Raw genomic sequence first — 10574 nt, 5'->3', positions numbered from 1 at the left:
ATTTACTTAGGGCACCAAGAAGCTTAATGCATTTCCATCTTAGAAAACAACTGGAACTTTGTTGGACTTTTTAACACTTAATTTACACTTTATATCTATCATCTGTCTATATCTATCATCTCTCTCATGAGGAAGGATTCAAGCCATGTTGCCCTCTTTGCTGTTCTTTTAATATGCTAAGCATGCTCCTGTCTTTCAAGGTCTTTGTTATTATTATTTTTCGTTAGTGATTGAGGCCTTGAAAAGTCTTAATCTGGCTCTTGGATCTGACCAACGCTAAGGTCAAATGATATGGGGTGGATGTCATTCTTTTAACACATTGTAGCAATGATCATATCTTGAAACGTGAGCTGACATTCACTTTTTCAACAAATATTTATTGAAGGACTGTTATGGGCTAGGCCCTGTGTTGGGCATGCAAAGATGAATAAGACATGGGTTGTGCTCAAAAGACTCTGTCAGTATACCTGAGGTTTGTGTATATGTATGTGTGTATGTGTGTGTGGGGGGGGAGATGGAGACAAGAGATGGTTTTATGGAGAGGTAGCCATGAATGGACTTAGATGGGTAGAGACGTCAGAGATCAGTAGCTTTGCTTTGCATATAAGATCAAACAAATTGGTGATACCAAATTCATCTTTTTGATATCATTAACAGGAATGGGGTAATTATACTTAACAGAATTGAATACTCCACATATCTGGGGTCCAACTTGGACCCAACTATTGTAGGGAGGATTTTGTTGGAGGAATCTCCTGATCCTTTCTCTTTTCTTCCTGGTCATCACAAAAAATAACTTATAAATCTTGTATCTGAGAACTATTTTCCTTCAGGATGTTTCACTGAGAATGAAAGCCATCAATTTAAGACCCAAAAGAAACTGCTCAAATGCCAGGTTTTTGCTTCTTATAAAGATGGTCATTTTCTCTTCTGTATTTTTCTTTCTTTATCTAATAATACTATTAGAAAAGAAATCAAAAGTTTAAATAATTCTCAGCATAACTTTTGCAGAAGTCAATAGCTAGGAATCAAATTGTAAAAGCATGATTATCTATATAACAGAATACCCCACCCTCCCACCCCCCAAAATTGTGACAAATAAGCCTGTGTATTTTGCCACTTGTAGCACTATGACCAAATTGAAGGAAAAATAACCACAGAATGGGAAAAAAGAGAGTACAGCCATGTCTTGAGGGTTAATGGTTTACATCCAGAATTATAAAATGATGGCAAACATCACTTCAGGAATAGTTATGACCACTGCTCCCAACCATATGCAAAATATCCCAAACTATGAAAAACCCAAGCAGTTTACGAGAAGACAGTTACTGCCTGTTCTGTTCTCTTCCAGGGAGGTACTTCACGTAGCCCTTCTCTTCCTACGGGTCATCAGTGCCTGTGCAGATGGGAAGATCCGCATTTACAATTTCCTAAATGGGAACTGTCTGAAGGTGATGAAAGCCAATGGCAGAGGTGATCCTGTGCTGTCCTTCTTTATTCAGGGCAACAGGTGGGTGGTAGGTGTGGAGGTTGGAGCTGTGAGTAATTCTGTTCGGATGATTTTTTTCCTCCTGTGGGAAACTAGCCCTGGATTTGCTGGCAGTAGGAAAGAGCTGGTAAAATTGGGCTCCCTTCTAATTTTAGCTAGCAGAGAGTAATAAATAGTCTTACAGGAGACTAATTGGACTTTGCGCCAAACTTAGTAATCAGGGTTCATATTACTTTTAATTTGTTCTGGATGTCTGGGCAAATCACGTAGTGACTACAATATGGCTTTGCTGCAGGGATCACAGTTTAGCAGACATGTGGCCCCTGCTTGCTCCCTGAGTATGCATTCAGCTATATAAGAGCTCCACCAGCTGTCTCTGATGCTTCAGTTCTGAAGCAGAGACCTACAGGAGGGTGAGGAATGCAGTATCCCATCCAGTGTCCAGTGGGGGGAAGTACTGAGTAGATGAGTTTACAGAAACTAGAGCCATGACTAAACTAATTGTATATCGTACTGCTACGTTTGGGGTGATACTATGTGAAGATACCCAAATAGAATTAACTTCTATTCTACCAAAGTCTCACTTGAGACATCAATTAATCTCCCTGAAATATATTGCCTTCCCTTTAATAAAACTTTACTAATTCCATTTCCTATTTTAAAGGAGGAGGGCTGGTAATAGGTCTTAATAAATAAACACTTTTCAATTATAAGGTAACAATGTTGTTAAAAAAAAGAATCATCTCTGACTTTTTCTCATTTATGATATCTGAAGAGAGACAATTTCCTTTTGGATTGAGTATGAATAAGTCTGAAAGAAATTTCAAATTGCAATGATTCCCCAGATTTCATTCCAGTGTTTCCAAACAAAACAAGTCACTTTTTTAGAGAGTTTACACTAACAATTAAGGTCTTAAAATTGCAGTCTTTTGGAGCAGAAATGAACCTACACATATTATTTCTGTTTTTTGTTTATGGTTGTAGGAGATCTAGGCATACAGTGGGGAAAGCAGCTTGCTCCGTGAACACTGTGAATGACAGAAACCAATAGAGGGGGTGGGAGCAATTCTTGAGGGGCTTAGGGTTGGAACTTCTATCCTGCTAAGGCATAAAAATGAGGATTAGGGAAGACAAAAATCATCCTGTTTTATAAAGTACAAGTGTTCTAAACGTAGAGTACTCACAGAGACCCTGGAGTGATGGAATGAAGGAGAGTGGGCTGGAGGGTCAGTAAGGGAGGACGCTCTCCATATTAAAGAGTTCTCCACATCCTCAACACAGCAATAGTTTGGATTCTGTGCTTAAGAAAAGAGTGAATTTCAAGACATCTGTGTGCAGAGTACCTAAGCCTTCTGTGTTGGGTACCTTAGTACTTGGCACTCACCCCAAGAATGGAAATTCATTTAAATATATTTTAACTTGAGAAGCAAAGTAATCAGAATGTATGTGCCTTGCTCACAATTAATTTTTAAAGAAAACATTTACAGAGCTGTAGAACCCTGCTGCATAGTGTGCTACCTGTCGCCACTTTAGACCCTTCACCAACCTACATCACACTACTGGTACAGTCATTTCCTGGGGAATTTTCTCCTGGCCTCAGGATTGGACAGGAAAGTCATTGAAGTGCATATTTGGAGGCTGGGCGGTGGCAACCTCCATGCTCCTTTTGTGGGCAATCTTGTTGTTTTGGTTCCAGGATGTTGGTCAACACGGAGAGCAATATTCTCATGTTCCAGTTTGAGAATATAAAGTGGCGGTACTCCCCGGAACAGGCCAAACAAAAGAAGAGTAAGGATAAAGAGGAAGACAGGGAAGAAAACAGCCTCACAGAAGACCTCTCCAAGGCTAGCACTCAGGTTTACAACCTGGGGGACTCCATGTCTAGTAAACAAGTGGTGACCCAGGAGTCCCTGTTAAGTAAATCTCACAAGTCCCGCCTTCTCCTGAGGGCAGCCAGGTTACAAACAGGTAAGAGAGCTGACTCCCAGGCCATCTCAGTGGTACCCAATGGAGTAGATGGGAGGCTGCCAGGACTAGTTTCTTTGTAGGATATTTTAGCCAGTGGTTTCTTGATGATATAAATCCCAGCCTTTAAGAAAAGTGGGAACCATTCTCTTTGACTTGGCAATTTGTTAGCCAGCTCAGGGGAACCTCCTGATTTTCAAGGCCTAAGTTTTCAGACTTATTAGAATCTTTGTATAGTAGCTAACACTAGCCTTTAATACTTAACTATTAAAACAAAAAACAAGCAACCAACATCCTCCTCCCAATGCCCCGGATCCAAACATATAGTCCATAATTACATTTTTAGAACAGAGATAAGATATTATTATACAGCAGAAAAATGTTTTGTGCAGAACGTATTATCTCCAGGCTCCCAATTAATAACATGTATACTTGGAAAATATTAGTTATAAAGCAGATACGTGTGTGTGTGTGTGTGTGTGTGTGTTTGTGTGTGTGTGTGAGAGAGAGAGAGTGAGAGTATGTGGGGAAGTGGCATGGCTCCTACCATTTATAAGACATAGAAAGAATAAATTATGTGGGGGCTAAAGTAACCAGACTCCTTTCTTTAACCTACTCTGTATTTGGCATGTAAAATTGAACCCACAGATTAATAGATCACTTCCCAGCATATTACAGTATGAATGGTCAGCTAGGAGAAAGGACGGAGAGTTTTAGATAATGCTTTGAGCTTAATAACCGGTAGGAAAAGCTAGCGGGAGGGGAGTCAGGAGGCGATCTAATCCTTAGGCTCCAAGAGACTCCTGGTTTCATACAATAAATAATAAGGTGATCGTTTGGGTGAAAACCAGTCAAATTATCAGTTACGCCCCCATTATGAAGACCTAATTGAATTATATAATTACCATGGTTTCCTTCTCAATCCTAATTTAGCAGTGTAGGTAGAGGCACCTCAAAGTCAAAGAAAGTCAAAATCACCCTGAAGAGTTGGCAAGAAGAGAGTGAGTCCTGTTTCTAAGGAAACAAATGGCATGGATGGTGGACAGTAGAGTTTGGAAGCAAAATCTTTTGCAGGAGATAAGATGATCAGTGATACTTTATTCAGTGATACTGAATCACTGGCAAGATCCAATACGTCTCTGTCTCTGTCTCTGTCTCTGTCTCTGTCTCTGTCTCTGTCTCTGTCTCTCTCTCTCTCACTTAGTTCAGTCTAGTTTTCGGCAGGTCAATAACTTTATCTTTGAGAACTTAGAATGGATAAAATGCCTATCTTTTCCAAAGAGTGACTGATTTTCCTTAATTTCCTCTTTACTGACTTGAGGCCACAGAGCAAGAACTTCTCTAACAACTAAGTTTCCAATTCTGGGTTCATAGCCTGTCTCCTTTCCCTGTCATTCAGCCTCCTCACTTCTTGGACTATAGTGTCATCAGCCTGAGTAATAGGCACAGCAGAAGAGAGAAAGAGGAAGTTGAGGCTGATTTCAGAGGTCATTTTAGGGAATTTCATGAGGGAGAAGATAGATTTGGGGGTGGGTGCTATGTATGTGACATAAGGAGATAAGGGAGAGAGATGGGAAAGAAGCTTTTAAGAAGAATCACTGACTATCACAAATGGTATGTCCCTTTGTTGTTTTTGAGAGACTTTGGTAAAGATTTAAAGTGTCTTTCAGATAGTTTTGGCTAATATAATAGTGTTTCTTTGAATCAAACTCCCTGCAGGGACTAGCTTTAAGGTGAGAGTAAAATAATTTTTAGGAGGGCTCTACTCACAGTGGTTATCCTTGTATGTACCTAAGTCTGTGTACCTATGTAGGTATAGCTGTAAGATAAAGTCCTAGGAGTGGCATTGCTGAGCCAAAGGATAACTAAATTTAACAACTAGAAAGATATTGCCATGGTCATCCTTTAAAAATGATGTGACAATTTACCATCTCACCAAGAATGCATGAGAGTTCCTACTGTACCCATGACAACACTGAGTATTATTAATCAGTTTGTTCTTGCTTGTATGATAAGTAAAAATGGTATCTGCATTTTTTTAAGGATGATCACTAACAAACTAAATGTCCATCAGTGGGCAGTAACTAAGTAGATAATGAAAAATGCATACTATGCAATATTATATAACAGCTAAAAGTTGTATGATGAGGATCTACATACATTCACTTGGAAAAAGAGTCAGGATATATTACTATACAAAGGAGAGAAATTAATGAACAATGAGTCATCACATTTCCTTTTTATAAAAGGGGAAAAACCATGTGTTTTGTCACACACATACACACACACCCAGAATCGTTTATTCTGAGATTGAAATGGGAGTGGGGAAGATTATGCTATCCTAATTTCATTTAGTTTTATTTGTTTTAGTAAAATATTATTAACCAAGTAAAAGTCAGGGAGAAATTTGAAGTTTCATTCGATTCTAGTATGTCCATACACAACCATCTTGAGATAAAACTATTTGGCCAAGGAAAATTGTATGCTTAACATATGGTTGCATTTTATTTGCTAGTTATAGATTGGTATAGTTTGGGGTATAGATCTTTACTTGCTAGGTCAGACTAGACAAAGACTTCTACTTTTTATGTCTCAGTTATTCCTTTTGTAAAAAGAGAATAATGCATTCAGTGTATCCGTGAGGTAATGCAGGGATGGAAAGGCCCAAATGAGAGAGATATGATAGATTTGCTCACCTGTAAAGACATCTTTGCTAACTCAAGGTCTTAAGCTCCTTGTAGGCCTTGACTTTAATGTAGTGTGTCAGAACAAATCTTTGGTTCTTGTCATCAGCTTTTGGACTCTCTTGTTGTTGTTCAAAACATTTTGGGAACTCCCGTTCAGGAATTGCCTTTCGCTCATGCTGTGATATTTTGCATTTGCCAGGGGTGACATATTTTGAAGGCAGTTTTGCTTTTGGGAAATGTCTTAAGATCATTTGGAGTCAAATTTGATTAATAAGGTGATCAAATTTTGTGATTCAATTTTTGTTTAAAAATAGAGGTATGTTACTATAAATTTATAAGGCCTATCCTGTGTGAGTCATAAATGAGGCATAAAGTTTTCAAAAATGTGTGGAGCATTGGGATTACATATGTTCCCTGCAAACTATACATATCTATAAGTTAATATACCCTTACACACAAGTACTAACATATTTGTTAAAAACTTATTTTGCTGAATATGCCATAATTTTTAGTATCGTAGAAGATTTTTGCCTACATGATGGCCTGTCCATTTGGCAACAAAGACCTCAGTTCGAATAGCAGTTAGAATGGATTTGATTTTCATGCATAAGTACTTGATGTTTTTGATGAAAGAGCAATTTGTTGTTTTCTTTCTCCTCTTCCTCCCTCTCCTCTTCTCTCTCCCCTCCCCTACCCCTCCTCTTCCTCCTCCTCCTTCTTTTTTGAAAAACAAGATGATGTGGCAAAAGTACCAAAACAAGGACAGCTGGAAACTCCTGGAGACTTGACCAGTCACTCAAAGAAAAAGTCCTGGCAAATACCTATGTCACCAGACCGGTTCCTCCTGACCATTAATGCCCTGCAGCAAGCCCATAATTCAGGGCAGTTTGCCTATCCCGGCAGGCCCCAGACCCAAGTCATTGATGCCTGGGGACCTTCAATTTCACATCCAAGGAAGGTCCTGAGTTTCAAAGGAAAATCAATCCAACATGCAGTTGATCAGTTGAGACTCAGCAACCCTCCCATAGATGTGAAACAAATCAATATTCCCCTTGAAATCCAGAAACTGCAGCCCAACTTGAAAAAGTCTTTGCAAAGTCCCCGAGTGCAGTCCACCATACCCCAGCCTATGCTTATCCGCTCCAGGTTCTCTGGCAGCTTAAAGGGTGAAGATCGAGCATCCAGTTCAATTGATGAAACAGCGGGCAGCTTCAGACCCTTAACCAGCATGCAGGTTATTAAACCCAAGCGCATGCTGGTTCCGCCGGTGGTCATGACAACCCAATCTGTCAAGAAAGAACGACCTCACTTCCACACAGCTCTTGATCCTTTTAGAGTGAACACTGAGTTCATGTTGTTGACTGTGAAGGAGGAGAAAGAGTATGGGGAAGCCAAGATGAAAGAATATCAGGCTAGAAAGCCCACTGGAGTGGTCGATTCAGAAAAAGCCAGCAAAGCTGCATGGATCAGGAAGATCAAAGGCCTGCCTATAGATAATTTCATGAAGCAAGGAAAAATAGCAGCCCCTGAACTTGGTCCAAACATATTTATCTGAACCAGCCTTGGGAAATTACAACGTCTTACAATAAACAGAAAACCAAGTAGATGTTGGTGTTTGGCCTCCTTTTTTTTTTTTAGTGTTCCCTGTCAATTAACATGGGGATTCTTAATTGTCCTCCTATAAGCCAAATAACTGATATTATCAAAGTAAGAAAACAGAGGGAGGCTGGGAGAGATTGGCATTTGTATTCTCACTGAAAACCATTCAATGAGACTTATAGAAGCACAATTTCATGGATGGGGAATGGGGAAGTGATCATTGGAAGTTAAATACCACTCATCACTACCAATTCACTACTATCATTTTTGTACCAAATGAATTGATGGGATTGTATCAGAATAATGCATTGGAGTTCCATGGTACTTTTGCTTGGAAGCTTGATGAAGCTTGTTGAGTTAAAAATTTAAAAGGAGAAGCTGTCAGTGGGGTTGACCTATTGCATTTGAGAACTTTACAAGTTCTTTTTCCAATCAGGGCTAACTCCCGTGGAAGAGAATTAAGCATATTTACCCTTTCTACAAAGGGGCCCACTTAAATGGAGTGTGTTGGTTTCTACTTACACTTTCTGAAGATAGTATTATAGTCCAGGCAGGTAATTTAGAAGAGAGTAGCCCACCATGAGGGCTATGCCCATTGGAGAGCTCATGTCGCGTACAAAGGGGAGAGCTGCTCCTCAGTGGCTCAGCATGAGTGTAGGATGCTGTGAGACAATAGAAAATTATATTGGCCTCTGCCCCTGGTTCCTGGCACAGAGTTCCTGAAACCCTTGTAAAGTCCTAAGTGGTAAAAGGACTAGGAGTATCTTCTGTTCTAATGAGGTGACTCTGGGTGGGCTCCTGGATGGGGGATGGTCACCAGGCAGACCAAGTCATGATGAGAATTTTCAGCCCAATTCCCATTCTTTAGAGAGGAAAGAGGGGCTGGAAATGGAGTTAATGATTGATCATGCCTACGTGAGGAAGCTCCATAAAAATTCCAACAGTAGGGGGTTCAGAGAGCTTCCAGGTTGGTGAACAAATCTACGAACTGTGAGGCTGACACACGCCAACTCCATGGGGACAAAAGCTCCTGCACTCAGGACTCTTCCAGATCTCACCCCATACATCTCTTCATCTGCCTGTTCATTTGTATCTCCAACCTTTTTGGCACCAGGGACTAGTGTTGTTAGGAGAATCTAATGCCTGATGATCTGAGATGGAGCTGAGATGGTGATGCTAGCGCTAGGGAGCAGCTGCAAATACAGATGAATCTTCCCTCGCTTCCCCCGCCACTTACCTCCTGCTATGTGGCCCGGTTCCTAACAGGCCACGGACTAGTACTGGTCCGCAGCCCAGGGGTTGGGGACCTCTGCTTTATCATATCCTTTCAAACACTGGTAAGTTTAAGTGTTTTCCTGAGTTCTGTGAGCTGCTCTAGCAAATTAATTGAACCCCAGGAGCGGGGGGTGGGTCGTTGGAACCTCTGATCTATAGCTTGTTGGTCAGAAGCACAGCTGATAATCTGGACTTGTGACTGGGTGTGTGTGTGTGTGTGTGTGTGTGTGTGTTAGGACTGAGCCCTTAACCTGTGTGATCTGATAATAACTCCAGGTGAATACTATCAGAATTAAATTATAGTACACCCAGATGGTTTCACAGATAATTGCTTGGTGTGGAGAAAAACCTCCATACATTTGGTGACCAGAAGTGGTGTTTTATGTGTAGTAAAGAAGACATACAGGAAAGAAACACAATAGAGAAGAACTGTTTTTTGTCTTTTTTTTCCTACACAGGAGATAAACTGAGAGTTTTCTACACAGATGGTAATGAATTCAAATAGAATGCAAAACAAAACCAACAAAAAACAAAACCCCACAACCCACACACTTGATGGGCCACCAAAAACATGGCATGGGCAGCCTAGATGCAAAGGTCACTAGTTCAAAGCCTCTGTTTTCATTTCCAAGTGCAAGAATACAATTGTTTGCTACGCTTTCTCTCCTTTGAGAAATTTTTCATTATTAATATATTAGGTTTAAAGCTGCACTGGCAAATAGCCATGTAAAATATCGTAATTTTAATAGAGTCTCCTCAATTAAGGAAAGATGCCAATATATTACTCCATGAACCTTCCACAGCAGTTTGATGTAGGCCAGTGCAGGCAGGATGTTGTTATAATTAGTTTCAAAGATGATTTACAGCTCCTGAATTTCAGGTCCTTCAAATGGGCAAGGTCACACCTTTAGCAACTAAACGTAAAACAATAATAAGAATACCATCTCCTATTTACTAGGTCCTTAACCAGTACGATACTATTATCATCTCCACTTTACAACAGAGGAAAGATTCTACAGAGGTTTGATAACTGGTAAGTGGAAGAGGCGGGGTTCAAGCTCCAAAGCTTAAGCTCCAGGGCCCACGCTCTCCCCCTCTCTGTTCCTTAAGTTTCCCGGTGTCTTCCACAATTATACTGTCCATTGTTTACGCGAGTTCTCCTGCTTTGTCCTGCTTTGCTATTAATAACTTTTTACCCCTTCGCAGGAGCACATTAATTTTTTTCAAGTGCTTCTAAAATTTAAGATACAAATATAATACTGTAAAGGAAAACTTTGTAAAACAAAAATGCAATACGAAATAATAAAGCCCTAACCCCGCCTTTAGGACACTGGTGCGGGTAGGAATAACGTCTCTTAGGTAGCAACAACATCTCTACGTGACAAGCCACGAAGCTTGCAACTTAAATTCAACCGTCGCACTGGGATCCTTTCCCAGATGGTTTTTCTCCCAGGCTAGTACTAGCTCCCGCCCCAGTCTGCTCATCTAGCCCTGCTCCCTGGTTGCCCCGCCCACTTCCTCGCCCCGCCCCGTCACGGTCCGCATAATACAGCTCTTCG

At 40.5% G+C, this 10574-nt stretch overlaps 1 protein-coding gene across 1 annotated transcript in view; it reads left to right on the top strand.

The window, feature by feature from the left end:
- Window positions 1-7745, top strand: part of CDRT1 (CMT1A duplicated region transcript 1) — a 38818-nt gene extending 31073 nt beyond the window's left edge. The window contains 3 exon segments of the mRNA XM_025044395.1: window positions 1352-1510; window positions 3186-3457; window positions 6876-7745. Coding sequence (XP_024900163.1) covers window positions 1352-1510; window positions 3186-3457; window positions 6876-7696 — 1252 coding nt within the window. The 3' untranslated portion in view covers window positions 7697-7745.
- The last annotated feature ends 2829 nt before the right edge of the window (window positions 7746-10574 follow it).

Source organism: Pteropus alecto, unplaced genomic scaffold (genome assembly GCF_000325575.1).
Source record: "Pteropus alecto unplaced genomic scaffold, ASM32557v1 scaffold52, whole genome shotgun sequence".
Taxonomy (NCBI): domain Eukaryota; kingdom Metazoa; phylum Chordata; class Mammalia; order Chiroptera; family Pteropodidae; genus Pteropus; species Pteropus alecto.
Note: the sequence above shows the minus strand (reverse complement) of the source record. Positions and strands in the feature narration are given on the sequence as shown.